This window comes from Heliangelus exortis, chromosome 1, assembly GCF_036169615.1.
Source record: "Heliangelus exortis chromosome 1, bHelExo1.hap1, whole genome shotgun sequence".
Classification (NCBI taxonomy): Eukaryota; Metazoa; Chordata; class Aves; order Apodiformes; family Trochilidae; genus Heliangelus; species Heliangelus exortis.
In genome coordinates this window covers 196,874,283-196,898,905 of record NC_092422.1, presented here as the reverse complement: position 1 = coordinate 196,898,905, position 24,623 = coordinate 196,874,283, and the positions used below count along the sequence as shown (strand labels likewise).

At 48.6% G+C, this 24,623-nt stretch overlaps 1 protein-coding gene across 1 annotated transcript; it reads right to left on the bottom strand.

Moving 5' to 3' along the window:
• Positions 1 to 289: 289 nt before the first annotated feature.
• Positions 290 to 21,305, bottom strand: TMEM209 (transmembrane protein 209). The gene is made up of 15 exons (XM_071734252.1): positions 21,048 to 21,305; positions 19,775 to 19,914; positions 19,600 to 19,658; positions 18,079 to 18,210; positions 16,520 to 16,758; positions 15,960 to 16,164; positions 14,087 to 14,262; positions 12,452 to 12,523; positions 10,180 to 10,276; positions 8,413 to 8,538; positions 6,766 to 6,863; positions 4,013 to 4,127; positions 3,833 to 3,930; positions 3,065 to 3,138; positions 290 to 2,087 (listed from the first exon to the last, which is right to left on the bottom strand). Exons 1-15 carry the CDS (start codon positions 21,288 to 21,290, stop codon positions 2,033 to 2,035), a joined length of 1,929 nt encoding a protein of 642 aa, XP_071590353.1. The 5' UTR covers positions 21,291 to 21,305; the 3' UTR covers positions 290 to 2,032.
• Positions 21,306 to 24,623: the final 3,318 nt, after the last annotated feature.

Below are 24,623 nucleotides of genomic sequence, written 5' to 3'. Positions count from 1 at the left end.
GTAAATAAAGTAAAATTAATTTGTGGAAATGAATTTGAAAATAAAGGTAAAATACAAATATAAAAATGGAAAATAGAAATATAAAAAAGTCAAAATAATGAAGCAAAAATAAAAGTAAAATACAAAGTAACAACTAAAAGTAAAAATAACAAAAATAGAAATCAAATATAAAAAGTAAAATTAAAAAGATAATATTTAAAAATAGAAAATAGTAAAAAGAAAAGTAAAAAAAATAAAAATCTAATAAATACAACAAGAAACAAAAAGACAAGAAAGAACAACAGAAAAATCACCACTAAAACCACGCTGGGCATTTACTGCCCCCCCTCCCCTCACACCCCCACATCCCACGGGGCCAGAACCTCCCCAGCTGCCCCCAGCCCAGGAATAAAAACCCAAAACTGTTCTTGTCCTACAGAACCAGAACCGACCCGAGCCGCGGCGCCGCTTCTGGACCCAGCAGAACCGCTGGGGATCCTCATCCTGGTCCTCAGGGTCTGAGTCCTGGTGGTGGTTCCGGTTCAGTCCTGAGGTGGGTGAAGCTCTGGGGGGGTCAGTTAACTGGGTTTGGGTCAGGTAAACTCGGTTCCAACTGGTTAAGCTGGGTTTGGACTGGTTAAAGCTGGTTCAGGTTGGTTAAACGTGGTTCCGATGGGTCACAGGTAACTCAGATCAGTTGGGTTCAGTTGGGTTCCTGTCAGTGGTTGGTTGAACAACGTGGTTCCCGTTGGTTAAACTTGGTTCTGATCGTTTACACCTGGTTTGGGTCACTTGGGTGGGTTCAGCCCAGGTAAACTCGGTTCAGGTTGGTTAAACTGGGGTGTGGTCAGTCAGACTGGGGTGTGGTCAGTCAGACTGGGGTGTGGTCAGTCAGACTGGGGTGTGGTCAGTCAGACTGGGCTGTCATCAGTCAGACTGGGGTGTGATCAGTCAGACTGGGGTGTGGTCAGTCAGACTGGGCTGTCATCAGTCAGACTGGGTTGTGATCAGTCAGACTGAGGTGTGATCAGTCAGACTGGGGTGTGGTCAGTCAGACTGGGCTGTGGTCAGTCAGACTGGGGTGTGATCAGTCAGACTGGGGTGTGATCAGTCAGACTGGGGTGTGGTCAGTCAGACTGGGCTGTGGTCAGTCAGACTGGGCTGTCATCAGTCAGACTGGGGTGTGATCAGTCAGACTGGGGTGTGGTCAGTCAGAGTGGGGTGTGGTCAGTCAGAGTGGGGTGTGGTCAGTCAGACTGGGGCGTGGTCAGTCAGACTGGGTTGTGGTCAGTCAGAGTGGGGTGTGGTCAGTCAGAGTGGGGTGTGGTCAGTCAGACTGGGTTGTGGTCAGTCAGAGTGGGGTGTGGTCAGTCAGAGTGGGGTGTGGTCAGTCAGACTGGGTTGTGGTCAGTCAGAGTGGGGTGTGGTCAGTCAGAGTGGGGTGTGGTCAGTCAGACTGGTCTGTGGTCAGTCAGAGTGGGGTGTGGTCAGTCAGAGTGGGGTGTGGTCAGTCAGACTGGGTCGTGGTCAGTCAGACTGGGTCGTCATCAGTCAGACTGGGTTGTGATCAGTCAGACTGGGGTGTGATCAAACTGGGTCCTGATCAGTCAGACTGGGTTGTGATCAGTCAGACTGAGCTGTGATCAGACTGAGCTGTGATCAGACTGAGCTGTGATCAGACTGAGCTGTGATCAGTCAGACTGGGTTGTGGTCAGAGTGGGGTATGATCAGTCAGACTGGGTTGTGATCAGTCAGACTGGGTTCTGACTGTTTAAGCTGAGTTCTGATTGGTGAGTCTTGGCTCAGAGCTGAAGGCATCGACGGTGACACAGAAAAACCCCAGGAAAATCCCTTTTCAAGCCAGGATTTGTTGAGGAGCTGGAGCTGGAGTGAGGGAACCCGCCGGGTGCTGCAGCATTTGGACAGTGAAGTGTTCAATGGTTTTGTCACCAAGCAGGAGCTGAAGTCACCCCCCACTCTGAATCCTGCGGAGTTGGAGTCCAGAAGGTGACAATGTCCCTGGGTTCCTGGTGCCAGAGAGGAATTCCTGATGTTATTCCCCAAAAATCCACAGAACGTTGACTCCTGATAAACCCAGGTTGACACGCCTGCAAAACCAGAGGGTTCCCAATTAATGACAAGAAAATGAAAGGGGTTCTTAAAAATTCAATTCAAGAGAGACTGGGATCTACTGGAGAGTCCTGGGGGCATCAGGAAAAGTGTGTCCAGCAGATCCAGGGAGGTTCTCCTCCTCCTCCTCCTCCTCTGCTCTGCTCTGCCCTGGGGAGACCAGAGCTGGAATCCTGGCTCCAGTTTGGGGCTCCCCAGTTGAGGAGAGACTGGGATCTACTGGAGAGAGGCCAAGGGAGAGGTGGGAGGGTGAGGAAGGGACTTGAGCATCTGTGCTGGGAAGAAAGAGTGAGAGGCCTGGGGCTGTTGAGGCTGGAGAAGAGAAGGCTGAGAGGGGATCTGCTGAATGTCCATCAAGAGCTGAGGGGTGGGGGGCAAGAGGAAGGGGCCAATCTCTTTTTGGGGGTGGCCAGGGAGAGGCCAAGGAAGAATGGGTTGAAGGGAGAAGAGAGGAAGTTCCAGCTCAGCATGAGCAGGAGAAACTTGTTGAGGGTGAGGCTGAGGGAGCCCTGGCCCAGGCTGCCCAGAGAGGTTGTGGAGTCTCCTTCTCTGGAGCCTTTCCAAACCCCCCTGGATGTGTTCCTGTGTGGGCTGCCCTGGGGGATCCTGCTGGGGCAGGGGGGTTGCACTGGGGCATCTCCAGAGCTCCCTTCCCAACCCTGACACTCTGTGAAAATATGAAACAAAACCAATCAATTCTCTGCTTCAACATTTCAACACAGAAACTTCGTGCTTTGCTGCCACTCGAGTAGTTTCTTCTGGAACGAAGGGGAATCTGATGTTGTTTTTCTCACACATGAGGATTTAGCCAGTTTTATGAAAAAAAATAGTGATTGTGTCAGTGAGATGATGATTTTAACACCATCAGGATCCTCCCCCCACAGCAGTTTTTATTTCTGAAGTGCCTTCAGGTTTGATTCAGGTCTCATAGGTGGCGCGATGCCGAGGAACTCACCCCAGCATCCCGGATTCCTTGGTCTTTATGATATACAGGAACATGAGCAAGGTGTGGAACATGTTGTTTCTGCCCTGAATTCCCAGAAAAAAACCAAAATAATTTAGCAAACAAAGCTAAATTTCAGGTAGAATAAGCAAACAAAGAAAAGACACTGATGTGGTGTTATGGGGAGGGCTGGTGGGGTTTTTGGCCTTAATATTTAATTTTTTTCAGTGTGGTAAATGTCAGAAAAAGAGCAAATAGGGGTTCTGGCTGGATTATAATCTCCAAATTCTTTAAATTATAGAGGTTTCTGTAAGGCAGAGATTCTGCCACAACCACAGCTGGAGAGAAAACTAAAATTCACTGGTAAATGAAAATGAAATTTAGAATTTCAGTGTTTTGATACTGAAAGCTTCCCCCACCCATCTCAGATTTCCTAGGGATAAGCTGGCTCTAAACCAGAACTTTTAACATCTTCTGTTAAAAGAACATGACTTGTTCTTTTAATATAAATTATTTTAATTTTAAAATAAATTTAAGAGGAAGCTACTACTGAGTTAGTTATGTCTCTGAGATGCTCAGGATGTTGTTTAGTAGCAGAGTAAGCACTACGTCACGGTCAAAGGCCAAGGTAATATTTAATCAGCTGGAATTTTGTGGAAAGAGTCCAATATTCCTGTCAACCATCCAAATTTTATTGAGTCAAGGTGGGTAGTTTTAAAAAAAAACCCAAAACACCAAAACCAAACCCAAATCAGAGGCAGGAGAAGACCACAAAGGTACCTTGGGCAGGTTGTAGACGTGGCGCTGGTAGATGAGCTCGTAGTGGGGAGGGTTGATGCTGCTCTGGTAGATGCAGAACACGTTTTCATTGGAAGTGTCTGGGAAGGAAAAGTTGGAAAAAGGGATTTTTCAGGAGGCTGAGCTGAGAGGCAAAAGGAAGTGAAATGGGAGAGGTGGTACCTGGTTTATCCGGGGTTTGGATGAAGTGTTGGGAAGTGAAGGTTTTGCCATCAGGGTACTTGGGGTGAGGTGGCAGCCTGGAGTCCAGGTAAGTGCAGAAGACATGCATGATGATCTGGGCAAAGAACATCAAATTTTACCCCAAAAATCCTTCAAAACACTGCAGTTTTCTGGTGATCATCTCAGGTGTTAATTACCATCATTGCTACTCTCTGCTTCCAACAGTGACTTTAACCCCCTCCGTGTTTAGGAGCCTGAGGAAGCTTAAAATCCTCCTTTTGCCTCACGAAAAGCAAAATAAAAATCACTGGAAAAACCTGAGATGGCCTCAAGTCTTCATTAAAAATGCCAGATTTTTGAAATCAAGCCCTAAAAGTGCTCTCCAGAAAAAACATGCCACAGCCTCTGTGTGTTTTAAGCCTCCCTGGAGAGTCCTTAACTTTTTATGTGGGCAAATTAGGTGGAATCTGAGGATTTATGTGGGTTTTATACCTCACAGGATCTGGTGGGTCCACAAACCTGAAGTGTTTCTCTGGGCTAAATGCCCAAAGTCTCCAGAATTTTGGCAGGTTGACCTTGGAAATCACAAGGCTGTGTATGATGTGGTGTGATGAGCAAAAATGTGGTATTTTTTTAATGTCTTCAGTAAGTTATGTCATAATTTCATCTTTAATTTCTTATACTGGAGAACCCAACACCCTGAGGACTTATCAAGACACTGAGAGTTCCTCCATGTGCCAGGATATTTAATCATCTTCACAAACAGAAAATCAAATCCCATTTCAAGAAAGGTTTTATTTTCTAAATTCTCATTTTCTAAATGATTCTCATTTGAGAATGAGATCTTTGCCACCAAAGCTGGGAAGCCCTGAAATTCAGGACTTCGTTCTCCCAAGGAACTGAAAATTGATTTGTGGTCTTTTTTGATGTTTTATTAATTATTTTCATTCCCACAACTGAATTTTTAAGTTGTTGCAAAGAGGTGCTGCTCTTCCTGCCCTTGTAGGACCCAACACCACTTGTCCCAGATGGTTGTGAGAAAAGATCAAATTCTCTCTCGTGATCTTTAAATACTTTGGAGCTCTCCACCCTGAGGATTTATCAAGACACTGAGAGTTCCTCCATGTGCCAGGATATTTAATCATCTTCACAAACAGAAAATTAAATCCCATTTCAAGAAAGGTTTTATTTTCTAAATGATTCTCATTTTAGAATGAGATCTTTGCCACCAAAGTTGGGAAGCTCTGAAATTCAGGACTTCGTTCTCCCAAGGAACTGAAAATTGATTTGTGGTCTTTTTTGATGTTTTATTAATTATTTTCATTCCCACAACTGAATTTTTAAGTTGTTGCAAAGAGGTGCTGCTCTTCCTGCCCTTGCAGGACAACACCACTTGTCCCAGATGGTTGTGAGAAAAGATCAAATTCTCTCTCATGATCTTTAAATACTTTGGAGCTCTTCACCCTGAGGACTTATCAAGACACTGAGAGTTCCTCCATGTGCCAGGATATTTAATCATCTTCACAAACAGAAAATGAAATCCCATTTCAAGAAAGGTTTTATTTTCTAAATTCTCATTTTCTAAATGATTCTCATTTTAGAATGAGATCTTTGCCACCAAAGCTGGGAAGCTCTGAAATTCAGGACTTCGTTCTCCCAAGGAACTGAAAATTGATTTGTGGTCTTTTTTGATGTTTTATTAATTATTTTCATGCCCTCAATTGCATTTTTAAGTTGTTGCAAAGAGGTGCTGCTCTTCCTGCCCTTGTAGGACAACACCACTTGTCCCAGATGGTTGTGAGAAAAGATCAAATTCTCTCCCATGATCTTTAAATATTTTGGAGCTCTTCACCCTGAGGACTTATCAAGACACTGAGAGTTCCTCCATGTGCCAGGATATTTAATCATCTTCACAAACAGAAAATGAAATCCCATTTCAAGAAAGGTTTTATTTTCTAAATTCTCATTTTCTAAATGATTCTCATTTTAGAATGAGATCTTTGCCACCAAAGCTGGGAAGCCCTGAAATTCAGGACTTCGTTCTCCCAAGGAACTGAAAATTGATTTGTGGTCTTTTTTGATAATAAATTAATAAATTAATTATTTTCATTCCCACAACTGAATTTTTAAGTTGTTGCAAAGAGGTGCTGCTCTTCCTGCCCTTGCAGGACAACACCACTTGTCCCAGATGGTTGTGAGAAAAGATCAAATTCTCTCTCATGATCTTTAAATACTTTGGAGCTCTTCACCCTGAGGACTTATCAAGACACTGAGAGTTCCTCCATGTGCCAGGATATTTAATCATCTTCACAAACAGAAAATGAAATCCCATTTCAAGAAAGGTTTTATTTTCTAAATTCTCATTTTCTAAATGATTCTCATTTGAGAATGAGATCTTTGCCACCAAAGCTGGGAAGCCCTGAAATTCAGGACTTTGTTCTCCAAAGGAACTGAAAATTGATTTGTGGTCTTTTTTGATGTTTTATTAATTATTTTCATTCCCACAACTGAATTTTTAAGTTGTTGCAAAGAGGTGCTGCTCTTCCTGCCCTTGTAGGTGAAGGATGTGCAACACCAGCTTCAGGCTCCTCAAAAATTTATTACCAAAATCCAGCAGTTGTGGCATTTGTGTTATTCCTACAAGGGGATGATCCACAGAAAGGTGCAAACAGGATTTTAATGTGCTCCTCACAAGATTTCCTGATTAAAACTAAACTAATTAAAGTTGTAATGAGATGTCTTTGCAAACTCACAGAGGAATCAGTGGGCAAGTCAGTGTCCCACTTGCGGCCTTTGAAATCCCCTCCTCTGTTCCAGCGGAACGAGCTCATGCACCCTCCCTGGGACAGCTCTGAAAATAAAAGTTCCTCAGTTATTTGGGGTTGAAACTGGTGTTTTAGGATAGTTTTAGGGGCTTCATACATGTTTCTGGGGTATAAAAATAAGAAAAGTTCAGCTAATTGCTTGGAAAGGTAACAGCACAGGGAGGTGAGTTGCCAGGGAAATTTATTTTTAATTAATGAAGGCATTAAATCCACCTTGTCCCATCCTGAGCAGGCAGCAGGAAAATGAGAAAGTAAGCTTTGAAAAACCAGTCCCAAAGGTACATCTGAGCCCTGTAGGGCTAGAAAAAAAGGGAAAGTTGTGAGGAAAAGCAGCTTTCATAGAATCACAGAATGTTTGGGGTGGGAAGGGAGGTGTGGAGATGCCCCAGGGCAACCCCCCTGCCCCAGCAGGATCCCCCAGGGCAGCCCACACAGGAACACATCCAGGGGGGTTTGGAAAGGCTCCAGAGAAGGAGACTCCACAACCTCTCTGGGCAGCCTGGGCCAGGGCTCCCTCAGCCTCACCCTCAACAAGTTTCTCCTGCTCATGCTGAGCTGGAACTTCCTCTCTTCTCCCTTCAACCCATTCTTCCTTGGCCTCTCCCTGCCCACCCCCAAAAAGAGATTGGCCCCTTCCTCTTGCCCCCCACCCCTCAGCTCTTGATGGACATTCAGCAGATCCCCTCTCAGCCTTCTCTTCTCCAGCCTCAACAGCCCCAGGCCTCTCACTCTTTCTTCCCAGCACAGATGCTCAAGTCCCTTCCTCACCCTCCCACCTCTCCCTTGGCCTCTCTCCAGTAGATCCCAGTCTCTCCTCAACTGGGGAGCCCCAAACTGGAGCCAGGATTCCAGCTCTGGTCTCCCCAGGGCAGAGCAGAGCAGAGGAGGAGGAGGAGGAGGAGGAGGAGAACCTCCCTGATCTGCTGGACACACTTTTCCTGATGCCCCCAGGACACCATTGGCCCTCTTGGCCCCAAGGGCACATTGCTGACCCCTGGAGAATTCCCTGTCCCCCAGGACTCCAAGGGCTTTCTCCATGGAGCTGCTTCCCAGCAGGACACCCCCAGCTCTGTACTGGGGGTTGGGGTTATTTCTACACAAACACAGGAGATGAAAAAGAAAAGGGAAAGGGAAAATAAAAGGAGAAAGGAGAAAAGGAAAAGGAAAGGGGAAAAAGAAAATGAGAAAAGGAAAAGGAAAAGAAAAGGAAAAAAGAAAAGGAAAAAGAAGAAGAAAAGGAAGACACCTCAGCTGAAGCTGGCAATAATTCCCTGTCCCCCAGGACTCCAAGGGCTTTCTCCATGGAGCTGCTTCCCAGCAGGACACCCCCAGCTCTGTACTGGGGGTTGGGGTTATTCCTCCCCAGATGCAGAACTCCACACTTGGGTCTTCAGGAGGTTCCCCAGGCTCTGCAGCCTGTCCAGACCTTGTTGGAGAGCAGCACAACCTTCTGGTCCATCAGCCACCCCTCCCAGTTTCATCCGTGAACCTGCTGGTCCCTGCTGTGACACCTCCACTGATGCCACCAACAGGTGGCTCTTGGTGAGGGGACTGTTCTGAAGTGCCACCACTCACCTTTGATCCTTTCAACCAAATACTCCTGGTTTGGGGACAGATCCAAATACTGCACGAGGGCGTTCAGGGTGGGGATGAGCGGAGCTTTCACGAGTGCTGCCTGCTTCAGGCTGCTGATGCTGGCTTCTGTCAGACAAGAGGAGCCACCACAGCTCAGCTACAGTCACCCCAACCCCCCAGAAATAAGTTCCCTGGCCACATGTGGCAAGCAAGTTCACCATTTGGCCACCATTTCAAGTCCTAGAAATACTGAAGGCGTGGCACTATCCCAAATGCTTGTTTCCATCCCAAGGAAGCAGCAGGTGTCTGCTTTGCAGCACAGGATGTGGAATCCTGAAGGTTGGAAAGCAGAATTCCAACTGTCAACCCAACATCACCAGGCCAACTAAACCATGTCCTGAAATTCCATGATTATGGGGTCCCCAGGGATGATGGGGACTCCAGCCCTGTCCTGGGCAGCCTGGGCCAGGCCCTGACAACCCTTCCAGGGAGAAATTGTTCCCCAGCTCCCATATAAACCTCCCCTGGACAACCTGAGGAGAAGGCAAGGGGGGGAAAAAGGAAAGGGTGGGAAAAAAGGAAAGGGTGGGAAAAAAGGAAAGGGTGGGAAAAAAGGAAAGGGTGGGAAAAAAGGAAAGGGTGGGAAAAAAGGAAAGGGTGGGAAAAAAGGAAAGGGTGGGAAAAAAGGAAAGGGTGGGAAAAAAGGAAAGGGGGGGAAAAAGGAAAGGGGGGAAAAAAGGAAAGGGTGGGAAAAAAGGAAAGGGGGGAAAAAAGGAAAGGGGGGGAAAAAAGGAAAGGTTTGGGGGGGGAAGAAGGAAAGGTGGGGGGGAAGAAGGAAAGGGTAGGGGGGAAGAAGGAAAGGGTAGGGGGGAAGAAGGAAAGGGTAGGGGGGAAGAAGGAAAGGGGGGGAAGAAGGAAAGGGGGGGAAGGAAGGAAAGGGGGGGAAGGAAGGAAAGGGGGGGAAGAACAAAAGGGGGGAAGAGAAAACTAAAAAGGAGAGGAGGAAAGGGGAAGGGAAAGGGGGAGGGAAAGGGGGAGGAACAGGGGGAAAAAGGGGGAGGGAAAGGGGGAGGGAAAGGGGGAGGGAAAGGGGGAGGGAAAGGGGGAGGGAAAGGGGGAGGGAAAGGGGGAGGGAAAGGGGGAGGGAAAGGGGGAGGGAAAGGGGGAGGGAAAGGGGGAGGGAAAGGGGGAGGGAAAGGGGGAGGGAAAGGGGGAGGGAAAGGGGGAGGGAAAGGGGGAGGGAAAGGGGGAGGGAAAGGGGGAGGGAAAGGGGGAGGGAAAGGGGGAGGGAAAGGGGGAGGGAAAGGGGGAGGGAAAGGGGGAGGGAAAGGGGGAGGGAAAGGGGGAGGGAAAGGGGGAGGAAAAGGGGGAGGAAAAGGGGGAGGAAAAGGGGGAGGAAAAGGGGGAGGAAAAGGGGGAGGAAAAGGGGGAGGAAAAGGGGGAGGAAAAGGGGGAGGAAAAGGGGGAGGAAAAGGGGGAGGAAAAGGGGGAGGAAAAGGGGGAGGAAAAGGGGGAGGAAAAGGGGGAGGAAAAGGGGGAGGAAAAGGGGGAGGAAAAGAGAAATGTTTATAAATTGTATGAAACAAGCAGGACTCCATCAGTATTTCCCAATGCCTCATGAAGAACCTTTCCAGCTGAAGCAGAGGTGTGCCATGGCACAGACCCCACACCAGCCCCCAGTGGCAATGGCACAACAATATTTACCAGCCCTGATTTCTATCACACCCATCCAGCAACCCCCACCAGGAAGCCAGAAGCTCATCCTACCTCCAATCTGCAGTTCTGGACAGCCCATTCTCCTCAGCTGAGTGCTCACAGAGTCAATCTCTTGGACTAGAGGCACTAGAATAGTCTCATTAATCCACTAGGAAAGAAAAAAGGTAAAAATTCAACAGGTCAAAAGCAAGAAAAAGATCTAAGACCCTCCAGCTCTTATCTTAGCCCCATAAATCATCCTTTTTACAATGACAAAGCTTAACAACTGAAGCCAAGCAAGGAAAGAAGTAATTAAATCCAAACATCAAGAGTTGAATTGAGTCTTTAATACCTCCTAAAAGGCCAGAAAATACAATGTAAAGGAGTCAGGAAAAAAATTCTCTGCCAGGTAGCAGATAAAGGTTTGCTGAACAATGAGGCTCAGGGGGGTGGTGGAGCACAGCTCTGCATCCATAAAGATAATTTATACTTGGATGGGTGCACTCCCCCTAACATTTGTTTCAGGAAACCAAGGAGCTGATAAAAAAACCCAAAATGTATGGGATTTGTATGTGACAGGATTTGGGAATTGAAGCAAGCTGGTTTAGGAACAGATGCTCAGGAATCTCCTACTAATTGTTGCTCTTCACTTATTTCATTATTTAAAAAAACCCTAAAAAAAAAACCAACACAAATTTGAAGCAAAAAGAGGAGCAGTCCCTTCCTGATTGTACCAGAACTCCAGTTGATCAGAATTTTTAAAATATTTCTTTCAGGAAGCAGCTGATTTTAAAGGAGAATTTGGAAAAGCACAAGCAAAACAATGCCCTTGATAGATGCTATGACTGAGGGGCAACTCCAAGTTGCAGTAAATCAGATTTACTGATTATTTCACCATTTGTGCAGTGAAGTCTCCTCTGCTGTGGCAATTTCTGTTGATAAGCTCAAGGTTTTTGATTTTTATTACACTTCTCAGGACTATCAGGAAAACTCAGGAGGGGGGGGGGGAATTTTCCCTGCTTTGAGCCCAGCAGAATGGGTGAGAAATGCTGCAGAAACAGCAGTTTAGCAATCAGCAAGGAAAACCAAGTCCTGGCACACCCCAGATGCTTTAGTTTGTCAGTCAGAAGGAGGTGAGCTTCAGAGCTTTGAAGTTTTCAGAAAGTTGAGATCAGAATCATAGAATCATAGAATTAGCCGGGTTGGAAGGGACCTCAGAGCTCATCAAGTCCAACCCTTGATCCACTCCCACTGCAGTTCCCAGCCCATGGCACTGAGTGCCACATCCAGGCTCTTTGGAAATATCTCCAGGGATGGAGAATCCACCCCTTCCCTGGGCAGCCCATTCCAATGGCTGAGCACCCTCTCCAGAAAGAAATTCTTTCTAATGTCCAACCTAAACCTCCCCTGGCACAACTTGAGACCTCTTGTGCCCTCTTGTCTTGCTGAGAGTTGCCTGGGAAAAGAGCCCAACCCCCCCCTGGCTCCAACCTCCTTTCAGGGAGTTGGAGAGAGTGATGAGGTCTCCCCTGAGCCTCCTCTTCTCCAGCCTCAACACCCCCAGCTCCCTCAGCCTCTCCTCAGAGGATCTGTGCTGGATCCCTTCCCCAGCCCAGTTGCCTCCTTTGGACCTGCTCCAGCACCTCAATCTCCTTCCTGAGCTGAGGGGCCCAGAACTGGACACAGGACTCAAGCTGTGGCCTCCCCAGGGCTGAGCACAGGGGCAGAATCCCTTCCCTGGACCTGCTGGCCACGCTGTTCCTGAGCCAGCCCAGGATGCCATTGGCCTTCTTGGCCACCTGGGCACACTGCTGGCTCCTCTTCAGCTTCCTGGCAATCCAGACTCCCAGCTCCCTTTCTGCCACTCTGTGCCCAGCCTGGAGCTCCCCATGGGGTTGTTGTGGCCAAAGTGCAGGACCCGGCACTTGGAATGTTGAACCTCATCCCCTTGGGATCAGCCCAACTCTCCAGTCTGTCCAGGTCCCTCTGCAGAGCCCTCCTGCCTTCCAGCTGATCCACACTTCCCCCCAGCTTAGTGTCATCTGCAAATTTGCTGATGATGGACTCAATCCCCTCATCTAAATCCTCACTAAAGATATTAAACAGAACTGGGCCCAACACTGATCCCTGGGGGACACCACTGGTGACCGGCCACCAACTGGATGCAGCCATCAGGTAGAAATCCATCTCAGTTCTTCTCTCCTAAAGCACCTTTTGTTTTTATCTCAATCCCCCCTAATCTTCAGAATTTTTCCCACCTCCCATGGCATGCAGGGGGGCAGGGAGTTGATTTTCCACTGAAATTCTTCTTAAACACACAGAATTCCTTGAGGAGGGGACTTACATTTCTGAACTTGGCAGTCCAGGAATCCATGTGATCCAGGAGCTGTCGGTTCATTGTCACCCGGGCCCAAACCTATGGAAAAGTTTATTAAAATTTTTATCAAGTTAAGGACATGGAAGAACTTCACATTTTACTCCTGGCACAATCATCTTTTGTGAGGCTGAATTCAATCTTAAACTCTCTGATCTCTTAGGATAAAACTGGTGTGAATTGTAGACTGGATTTCAGAGGTATTTAAAGGGGAAGCTTCACTAGATTAATAAAGAAAAATGCTCAAATTTAACTGAAGCCACAGGAATTCTTTCAAACTTGCTTTAGATGCAGGAGTAAAGGCTTTCTGCTTTATGTCATAGCATCAAGGAATCAGGAATGGGTTGGGTTGGAAGGGACCTCAAAGCTCATCCAGTTCCAACCCCCTGCATGGGCAGGGACACCTCCCACCAGCCCAGGGGCCTCCAAGCCCCATCCAACCTGACCTGAGACACTGCAGGGATGGGGCAGCCACAGCTTCTGGGGGCAACCTGGGCACCCAGGGGCTCAGCACCCTCACCCCAAACAATTTCTCCCTCCCTCCCTCCCCAAGAAACAGAATCCTGGAATGGTTTGGGTTGGAAGAGAACTGAAAGCTCAGCTCATTCCAACCCCCCTGCCATGGGCAGGGACACCTCCCTCCCAGATTGCTCCAAGCCCCATCCAACCTGGCTTTGAACACTGCCAGGGATGGGGCAGAGACTCTTTTCCTGGGCAACCTGGTTCTAAAGCTCAGCACCCTCACCCCAAACAATTTCTCCCTCCCTCCCTCCCTCCCTGCCCAAGATCTCCTCTCCATCTCCCCTCTCCCAGCTGCAAACCCTTCCCCCTCGCAGGGTCCCATCCCTCCAGGCCCTTGTCCCAAGTCCCTCCCCAGCTTTCCTGGAGCCCCTTCAGGCACTGGAAGGTGCTCTAAGGTCTCCCCATGGGATCCTTCTCTTCTCCAGCCTCAACACCCCCAACTCTCTCAGCCTGGCTCCAGAGCAGAGCTGCTCCAGCCCTCCCAGCAGCTCCAGGGCCTCCTCTGCACTGGCTCCAACAGCTCCGTGTCCTTCTGCTGCTGGGGACCCCAGAGCTGGACACAGCTTTACCCCAGGGGGGGCTCCCCAGAGCCCAGCAGAGGGGGACAATCCCCTCCCTGGCCCTGCTGCTCACACTGCTGGGGATGCAGCCCAGGACATGGGGGGTTTGATGCCTCTCTTGAGCTTCTCCTCACCCCACACCCCCAAGTCCTTCTCCTCAGGGCTGCTCTCCACCCATTCTCCACCCAGCCTGGATTTCTGCTGGGAATTGTCCCCACCCATGGGCAGAACCTTGCATTTGGTCTTGCTGAACTCCAGGAGGGTGGAATGGCTCCACCTCTCCAACCTGTCATGGTCTGCCACTGAGTTAAAAACAGATGAGTTTCAACTATTTTTTGTGTCACAAATGTATTTTAGCCAGTGTAAGCTAAAGGCAGAAATAATTTTCCAAGTGTAAAAACCTTTAAGAGGACTTTTCTCTCTCTGCAACACTTTTGACACAGCTCAAATTCAAACCTTTGCACCAAGCTGGATATTTTACAGACCTGTTTCTTCCTCTTGTCCATAATATCTATGAATTTACCTCTTCTGCAGCCTGTTTGGAGCTGAGATCAGCTTCATCCTTGTGTGCTGATGGAGCCTGGGATCTGCATGCCAGCTGATACTGGAACTTTCTCAGCATCTGTGCATAATCTGCCATGGAACGACTGTAATTCCAAAAAGTTGGGCTGCTGGAAGGAGAGCTGGAATCTGAGCTTCCTAAAATGATTCAATCATCAAAGAAGAGAGGTCAAATTACTGCCTGGTACTTCTGGGAGGTGAGAGGGCAGTCTTTGATCTGCTGTGAATAGGCTCAGTACAATCAGCCTGCACAAACCCTCATTTCACATTTATCTTGATTGTTCCAATCCAAGACAAAAAAAAAAGCCTTATGTGGAATGTCTTCTCCAACAGACAACCCTCTCCTCAAGGCTTATCTCATCTCTTATCACACTCAGATAATCTTCCCATGCACATTTCCTTACACTGCCAGAGCAGGATGCATCCTGCCCAAAGGAAAAGTTTGGAGGAAAACTTCTGGAAGCTCTGGAGATATGCAGGAACAATGGTGCCACCATCAATGAGTTGGTTCTGCTTCCTACTACCAGCAGGCTGGAATCCTTTCCAAATTTTCACACCCACCAACCCCAATGTCAAAAAAAAACCCAACATCTTCCCCAAACAAACCCAACATCTGCTCCAAACAAACCCAACATCTGCTCCAAACAAACCCAACATCTCCTCCAAACAAACCCAACATCTCCTCCAAACAAACCCAACATCTCCTCCAAACAAACCCAACATCTTCCCCAAACAAACCCAACATCTTCCTCCTCCAAACCCAACATCTTCCCCAAACAAACCCAACATCTGCTCCAAAGAAACCCAACATCTCCTCCAAACAAACCCAACATCTCCTCCAAACAAACCCAACATCTGCTCCAAAGAAACCCAACATCTCCTCCAAACAAACCCAACATCTCCTCCAAACAAACCCAACATCTCCTCCAAACAAACCCAACATCTGCTCCAAAGAAACCCAACATCTCCTCCAAACAAACCCAACATCTCCTCCAAACAAACCCAACATCTCCTCCAAACAAACCCAACATCTCCTCCAAACAAACCCAACATCTGCTCCAAACAAACCCAACATCTCCTCCAAACAAACCCAACATCTCCTCCAAACAAACCCAACATCTTCCCCAAACAAACCCAACATCTTCCCCAAACAAACCCAACATCTGCTCCAAACAAACCCAACATCTGCTCCAAACAAACCCAACATCTCCTCCAAACAAACCCAACATCTCCTCCAAACAAACCCAACATCTTCCTCAAACAAACCCAACATCTCCTCCAAACAAACCCAACATCTCCTCCAAAAAAACCCAACATCTCCTCCAAACAAACCCAACATCTCCTCCAAACAAACCCAACATCTCCTCCAAACAAACCCAACATCTTCCTCAAACAAACCCAACATCTCCTCCAAACAAACCCAACATCTGCTCCAAACAAACCCAACATCTCCTCCAAACAAACCCAACATCTCCTCCAAACAAACCCAACATCTTCCTCAAACAAACCCAACATCTCCTCCAAACAAACCCAACATCTTCTCCAAACAAACCCAACATCTCCTCCAAACAAACCCAACATCTTCCCCAAACAAACCCAACATCTTCCCCAAACAAACCCAACATCTCCTCCAAACAAACCCAACATCTCCTCCAAACAAACCCAACATCTCCTCCAAACAAACCCAACATCTCCTCCAAACCCAACATCTCCTCCAAACAAACCCAACATCTCCTCCAAACAAACCCAACATCTCCTCCAAACAAACCCAACATCTCCTCCAAACAAACCCAACATGTTCTCCACCCCAAGCTCTTCCATCCACCCTGACTTACCCAGTTGAACTCTGTGCTGTTTCTCCTCTTCGTTTCGCAGGAAGGTGTCCAGAGACTTGAGGTCTGTCATGTAGTCTTCTTTGCCAGTAGGAGAATTGTAGAGAATGGGTGAAGAGCGGTAACGGGACCTCAGGCCACCACTTTCCACTGGTCCTATACTGGTGGGGTGTGGTACTCCACTGGGAGAGGGGCTGAAGCTGGAAACCTGGGGCAGAAAAAACCAAATGTGTCACTTCAAGACAGAATTTCACCTCGATTTGTAAATGACTTGAACAGAAAAGAGAAAACCTTTGTGTGTTTGGCTTGGGTTTTTTTTTAAACCCTCGTGTGTTTGGGTTGGTTTTTTTTTATTTCTTTGTATTTTTGGTTTCTTTTTTCCTGCTTTGCTCTGAAACTGAGCAGCAACTCCATAAAGGGAGATGCCAACGTGGAAAAAGAACAAATCCTGAGGCAAGAAATTTGCATCTGATTTGCAAAAGGAATAAACACACAACTCCTCTCTGCTCACATTCCATCGTGTGTGGACAAAACAAGGAGCAAACTGTACCCTTGGTTGTTACCTTATTGTAGCTGCTGCTGGGTGAGTAGGTTACAGCACCACTGTAGGAAGGGCTGTTGCTTGCCAGAGCCTGTAGCTGAGGGCTGTACCCTGTGATACAACCAGTAGTAAACTTGGGACTGGCACTGGGGGAGCGGGAGGGGCTGTAGCTCAGCACACTCTGACCCTGGATGGGAGGAGAAGGTGTTGAGGAGGGGACTTTCTTTGCTGCCAGCTCACGAGGTGGAGTGGTTTGCACAGCTGCAAAAAGGAAAAAAAAAAACAGAATAAACAACCTCAAACTCTCAAGGGAGAACAAAACCCACCCATGGTAAATTTATAAAGATGGGAGAAGGGAGATGAGAAAAATCTGCACCCTAGAGAATTCAGTCACTGGAGAAAAGAAAAATAGTGAAGCTGGAACCACTCAGTTCATTGCTCACGTCAGCTAATTCAGAACCCAAAGAATCCTGCCACAAAGGCAGATGTCACCTCAATGTCCCCAACACCAGGAGGACACAGAGCTCCTGGAAGGTGTCCAGAGCAGAGCCACTCAAATGCTCAGAGGGCTGAGCACCTCCCTGGGAAGCCAGGCTGAGGGATTGGGGTTGTTCAGCCTGGAGAAGAGGAGGCTCCCAGGTGAGCTCAGAGCAACCTTCCAATATCTGAAGGGGCTCCAAGAAAGCTGGGGGAGGGCTTTGGACACGGGGGGGTAGGGAGAGGAGAAGGGAAATGGGTTAAAACTTGGAGAGAAAGGGGAGATTGAGGTTGGAGATGGGGAAGAAATTCTGGAATCTGAGGGTGGGGAGAGCCTGGCCCAGGTTGCCCCCAGAAGCTGTGGCTGCCCCATCCCTGGCAGTGTCTCAGGTCAGGTTGGATGGGGCTTGGAGCCCCCTGGGCTGGTGGGAGGTGTCCCTGCCCATGCAGGGGGTTGGGACTGGATGATATTTAAGGTCCTTTCAAACCCAAACCATTCTGGGATTCTCTGGGACAATTCTGTGATTTGATTTCCAGAGCACAAGATAAACAGCAGGACTCTGCCTTTTGGGGGTGGGAGGTGGTTGGAGGGTGGAAAAACTTCCCCATGATGCTGGGAATTAAATGCTCAATTTACACCAGGCAACTCCTGGTGTTTCCCTGGGATGCTGCCCTCTGACTTTGCAAGGTCAAAGGTGTGAAAAAAGCAGCCTAAGGATTTCCAGCCTAAAAGAAAGCTGGGGGAGGGCTTTGGACATTGAGGGGTAGGGAGAGGACAAGGGAAATGGGTTAAAACTTGGAGAGAAAGGGGAGATTGAGGTTGGAGACGGGGAGGAAATTCTGGAATTTGAGGGTGGGGAGAGCCTGGCCCAGGTTGTCCAAGGAAGTTGTGGCTGCCCCATCCCTGGCAGTGTCTCAGGTCAGGTTGGATGGGGCTTGGAGCCCCCTGGGCTGGTGGGAGGTGTCCCCATGTAATGAGGTTGGAACTGGATGATCCTGAAGGTCTCTCCCAACCCAAAGCATTCTGTGATTCAAAATAACAAAAAACAAAACCAAAAAAAGAGATGAATAAAAACATTTCCAGAGCTCTTTCTTTACACCCACCTGCATTCCTCAAGCCCAGCAGGGTCTGCTGGCCAGGGCTCATGACCAGGCTGGTGGGTGCCACTGTGTATTTGAAGTACCTCCAGAAATCAAACAAGGCATTGAGGCTGAAGAGAGATGCAAGTGCCAGTTCTAGAAACAAACACAGAAGATTTTTAACCAGAGTTTGAGCAAGGGAATAATAAAAGTATATTATTTGCCAGAAAACCAGGCATATATCCCTCAAAAATAGGCTGTTAGCAGTGCTATCAATGAGCACAAATTGTGGCAAATATCCAGGAAGATGTTGGTGGGTTCTACAAGAACCATTTGAGATTATTTTCCTTTTTATATTGAGATTAATTTTTCTTGCAAAGCCTGAACTTTTCAAAAGGGACACTCCCTTTGCAAATGGGACAAGTCCTTCAATGCAGTTTCAAGAATCTTTCTAAAAAATTTTCTTCTGTCAAACCATCTGTCATTCCATGGCACCCAAGGGTGCATCAGGAAAAGTGTGTCCAGCAGATCCAGGGAGGTTCTCCTCCTCCTCCTCCTTTTCTCCTCCTCCTCCTCTGCTCTGCTCTGCCCTGGGGAGACCAGAGCTGGAATCCTGGCTCCAGTTTGGGGCTCCCCAGTTGAGGAGAGACTGGGATCTACTGGAGAGAGGCCAAGGGAGAGGTGGGAGGGTGAGGAAGGGACTTGAGCATCTGTGCTGGGAAGAAAGAGTGAGAGGCCTGGGGCTGTTGAGGCTGGAGAAGAGAAGGCTGAGAGGGGATGTGCTGAATGTCCATCAAGAGCTGAGGGGTGGGGGGCAAGAGGAAGGGGCCAATCTCTTTTTGGGGGTGGCCAGGGAGAGGCCAAGGAAGAATGGGTTGAAGGGAGAAGAGAGGAAGTTCCAGCTCAGCATGAGCAGGAGAAACTTGTTGAGGGTGAGGCTGAGGGAGCCCTGGCCCAGGCTGCCCAGAGAGGTTGTGGAGTCTCCTTCTCTGGAGCCTTTCCAAACCCCCCTGGATGTGTTCCTGTGTGGGCTGCCCTGGGGGATCCTGCTGGGGCAGGGGGGTTGCACTGGGGCATCTCCACACCTCCCTTCCCACCCCTGACATCCTGTGATTCTCTGATTCATCTCATATTTTTCTCCCAATCTGGCTTCATTTTCTAATTCTATTGGATAATTAAGAGTCTGCTCATCCAAACCAAACTTTAATTACTGTGAAATGCCATCCTCATCCACAAGGCAGTGAAACCTGCAGCGTTCTTCACACATGAAATGTATTTAATGCACCTGTTTATGTATTTAACATTTATGTGTTTATCTATTTTAAATGTATTTAACTTTCATAATATACCTAAGGAGGCTGCTACCCCTCCTTACCTATCATTAAAAATGTTGAAATCCCAATAGTGGAGAGAACAATGAGTACAACAAAGTTTTAATTTAAAAAGAAAAAACTGGCTGGATTAAAATGACATTTTTAGCAATAAAACTGACACGTGAAAAAAAATAAAAACCTGAAAATTAAATTAAATGCTGCAGGGACTCACCAATATACCAGAGTGGCCAGTATGTGATGTTGTAATATGAGCTGATGAGTTTCCCAGTCCTGAAAACAAAGCAAGAAGTTGTCATTTTGGAGCTATTCCATCCTGGGAAATATTTAGGGATATAGAAAACAGGATGGTTGGGCTTGTTTGGCAAGAGATGTGCCAAGGAACCTACATTTCAGTGTATATCATGCCTGCAACAGACACGTTCAGGAGTCCCCAGGCCAGGACAACTTTTCGGGCTTCAGTCTCTTTCCTCATCTTGATGGTCCTGTCAATGAGGGAAGTTGTGGGGCTCTGTTCTGGTGTCATTGTCTGGAACCAAAAAACCCACAGAAAAGACAAAAATCTGTCAATTTTTACCCAGTAAGAATTGCAGTCAGCATGAGAGTAAAGAAAAAAAAACCAGCAATTCAATATAAACAACAGAAATGGACTTGATCTGCAGGCAGAGCACATTAAAACCAAAAGCAGGAAAAAAATAAGTAATGTTTCTTTGATTAATTCTTCTGTCTCTGCTTGGAACCTCATCCAGCACCCATTTTTCTCCAGTGAGGTGCAAATGAGAGGATAAAGAGAGACCCCAGTCTCAATTTTGGAAAATGTAACATTTTTTAGAAATGAGAGGCAAAGCTCCACCCTTCTCCAAGCAAAAGCCAGAGGCAGGAAAGGCCTTGTCAGGGTTTTTATTGAAAATTCTCACTCCTTTCAGTTGGCAACAGTGGTTTTTTTAACCTACATTTACACCCAACAACACCAGATGGGAAAGAAATAACCCTTGTGGCTTTTTCTGCTCTTTCATCACCAAAATATGCTCCTATTCCTTCCTGCCACTCGCTTCAAAACCTGTCACATAATTCTTCACTGAGGGGCCCAAAAATAATTATGTTTTTTTTTTTTTTTTGGAGAGGAGCAGCTGTACACACACAGGGACCCTCTGAGCCTCTCTTGCCCAGGCACAGAAGAGACCCCACATCTCCCCTCCATCCTCACCCCTCTCACACACAGGAGGCCCCACATCTCCCCCCATCCTCTCCCATACCCCAAGGAGGCTCCATATCCCCCCCATCCCGACTCTTCTCATACAGGAGGCCTCACATCTCCCCCCCATCCTCACCCATACCCCAAAGAGGCTCCATATCCCCCTTATCTCGACTCTTTTCATACATAAGAAGCCTCACATCTCGCCCCCATCCTCACCCATACCCCAAAGAGGCCCCACATCTCCCACCCCCCCACCTCCTGACCCTTCTCTCACAGAAGAAGCCCCACATCTCCCTCCCAGCGTCCTGACCCATCACACCGAGGCGACCCCAACCTCTACGCACCCCCCGCCCTCACACACGGCCGAGTGCCCGCCACCTCCCCTCAGGAGAACCCCACCCCGCTCCAGGCCCAAGGAGCCAGAAGGTAACGAGGGAGAGTGTCGGTGAGGTCGGCCACAGTACCTGCCGCAGGGCTGGGGTTGAGGGGAGCTGAGGAGACACAAAATTCCTGTCAGGGAAGGGCTGAGACCCCCTTGTTCCCGGGGGGTTGTGAGGCAGAACAGACCTGAGGGAAGCGGCCGCGCCGCTAACGGCCGCCCCGCGCGCCGCGGTGACGTCACAGCCTGCGCCGCGCGTGAGGGAGGGGCGGGGCCTGTGCCCCCTCCTCTCCTTTGGCGGGAAGGGTGGGAGTGCGGCGGGCGCCATGTTGGCTGCGGTGAGTGGGGTGGAACCGGTCACAGGATGGGTTGGGTTAGACGGGACCTTAAAGCTCATCCTGTCCCAGCCTTCCTGCCATGGGCAGGGACACCTCCCAACAGCCCAGGGTGTTCCAAGCCCCATCCAGCCTGACCTGAGACACTGCCAGGGATGGGGCAGCCACAGCTTCCTTGGGCAACCTGTGCTAGGCTCTCACCACCCTTAAAGAATTTTTTTCCTAATGTCTAAAAGTGTGGAAAAGTGTGTCCAGCAGATCCAGGGAGGTTCTCCTCCTCCTCTGCTCTGCTCTGGGGAGACCAGAGCTGGGATCCTGGCTCCAGTCTGGGGCTCCCCAGTTGAGGAGAGACTGGGATCTACTGGAGAGAGGCCAAGGGAGAGGTGGGAGGGTGAGGAAGGGACTTGAGCATCTGTGCTGGGAAGAAAGAGTGAGAGGCCTGGGGCTGTTGAGGCTGGAGAAGAGAAGGCTGAGAGGGGATCTGCTGAATGTCCATCAAGAGCTGAGGGGTGGGGGGCAAGAGGAAGGGGCCAATCTCTTTTTGGGGGTGGCCAGGGAGAGGCCAAGGAAGAATGGGTTGAAGGGAGAAGAGAGGAAGTTCCAGCTCAGCATGAGCAGGAGAAACTTGTTGAGGGTGAGGCTGAGGGAGCCCTGGCCCAGGCTGCCCAGAGAGGTTGTGGAGTCTCCTTCTCTGGAGCCTTTCCAAACCCCCCTGGATGTGTTCCTGTGTGGGCTGCCCTGGGGGATCCTGCTGGGGCAGGGGGGTTGCACTGGGGCATCTCCACACCTCCCTTTCCACCCCTGACACTCCCATCATTCTATGAATACAATGAGGAAGGCTTTGAGGGAAATGGGGGGTGAGATCCTGCTCTGTTCCAGTGATGACATTTTGATTTATCTGCCCTGTCTGCCGTGCTTTAAGGCATTATTTAACTCTGTGTTTTCTGCTGACAGCTCCTGGCCCTTAGCAAAAGCTTGTCATGGGCCTCACACAAAATCTTCCTGCTCAAAAAAGGCTTTCACAACCCCAGAAGTTATTTATAACCACCTTGTGGGGGTGATGTCACTGTTGGAAACTGGTCTTTAATCTCCGAGGTGACAGATTTTATCTCTCCCAGGTCCCTTCCCATCCGTTCCTTGTTATTTCCAGTGACAATTCATCCCTCTGCTCACTGTCCTCAAGTCCTGCAATGAAACCTGGGGAGCACATTCCAAACTGCTGTGGGATTGGGACACGTGAAGCCTGGTGACAACCCTGGGAAGTTGAAGGTCTCCCTTTGCTAGTTTCAGGAAATTTGAGATGGAAAGAAGGAGCTCTGCCATGGTCCGTGTTATTACAGCTGCAGATTTTTCCAGAGATATCAAAATGAGGGTTCTGCTCCTAAAATTAGGCCAGTCAGAGCTTGAAAAAGTGAGCTGCATGCTAAAATCCCTCCTCACTCCTTATCCAGGGCATTCCCAAGGTGCCCTGTGGATTAGGAACATGGAAATAATCCATTACTCACAGAAACAGTAGTCCTCTCTCCAGTAATCCCAAATTAGTTGCTTTACAGCCAATTAACTTGGATCATCCAGGAGATGAGTTGCTGATGGAGCCCACTGCCCTGTCAGTGTCACAGGTCTGGCTGGAGATGATGAGAAAATGAACATTTCTACCCAAAGATAGAAATTTGTGGGGTTTCTGAGGGACGTGGGTTGCTGAGAGGCTCTGTGGAAATGGTGAAGGCTCCTGGTGGTGTTTTCCTGGGGCCAAGGGCTGGTGTTGCTCCCTGTGCTGTAGCTGTTCAGCCTCACAAATTCACACACTCTGGGAGAATTAAAATTTTCTATTTTCCCCCTAGATATTGAGGAAGTCACAGAATCATTAAGGTTGGAAAAGACCTTCAAGATCATCGAGTCCACCTGTGGTCCATCTGCCACAACCACTGAACCATCTCCTGGAGCACCACATCTGAACACTTCCAGAACACCTCCAGGGATGGTGACTCCAACACCTTCCTGGGCAGCTCATTCCAATGCCTCACCACTCTTTCAGTAAAAAAAAATATTCTTAATATCCAACTTAAACCATCTCTGGCACCCATTGTACACCTGGAATACTGGATCCAGTTTGGGGCTCCCCAGTTCAGGAGAGACAGGGAGGATCTCCAGGACTGGGGCATCTCCAGAGCTCCCTTCCAACCTCTGAGATTCTGGGATTCTGTGATTTCCTCTCATCCTGGCTCTCATCACTTGGGAGAAGAGACCAATGTGTTTATTCAGTGTCCCAACTCACAAGATCCATAGGATGTTATTTTCCTGAAACAGATCCTCCAGAAAGCCCCAGAGAAAAGTTTATCTTCTGACAAAAAGCAAAGGTAAATACCAGTTTTTCCAGTCATTAAAAAATAAATAAATAAACCAGTCTAGAGAATTTCTGGGAGTTGATGAGAGAGCACGGGGTGATGCAGAACATAAATGGAGAGGGCAGAGAGGAGAAATGGGGCAGCAGGAGCACAAGGAGATGATTTAGTGGTTCAGGTGGTGTAGGACTGAGGGTTGGTCCTGATGAACTTGAAGGTCCTTTCACACCATGATGATTTTGTGATTCTATGAAGGAAAGCTCAGCCCAGTCTGGACTGTTTTCAAACTGCTGCTCTGTATCACAACTGGAGGAAACTCTTTTTATACAAGGAAAACAACAGAGGGTCTGGAGTTTCTCTGGTCATCTGTGTGTCCTCAGAGGAGGCCCTGGAGCTGCTGGGAGGGCTGGAGCAGCTCTGCTCTGGAGCCAGGCTGAGAGAGTTGGGGGTGTTGAGGCTGGAGAAGAGAAGGATCCCATGGGGAGACCTTAGAGCACCTTCCAGTGCCTGAAGGGGCTCCAGGAAAGCTGGGGAGGGACTTGGGACAAGGGCCTGGAGGGATGGGACCCTGCGAGGGGGAAGGGTTTCCAGCTGGGAGAGGGGAGATGGAGAGGAGATCTTGGGCAGGGAGGGAGGGAGGGAGGGAGGGAGAAATTGTTTGGGGTGAGGGTGCTGAGCTTTAGAACCAGGTTGCCCAGGAAAAGAGTCTCTGCCCCATCCCTGGCAGTGTTCAAAGCCAGGTTGGATGGGGCTTGGAGCAATCTGGGAGGGAGGTGTCCCTGCCCATGGCAGGGGGGTTGGAATGAGCTGAGCTTTCAGTTCTCTTCCAACCCAACCCATTCCAGGATTCTGTTTCTTGGGCAGGGAGGGAGGGAGAAATTCTTTGGGGTGAGGGTGCTGAGCCCCTGGGTGCCCAGGTTGCCCCCAGAAGCTGTGGCTGCCCCATCCCTGGCAGTGTCTCAGGTCAGGATGGATGGGGGTTGG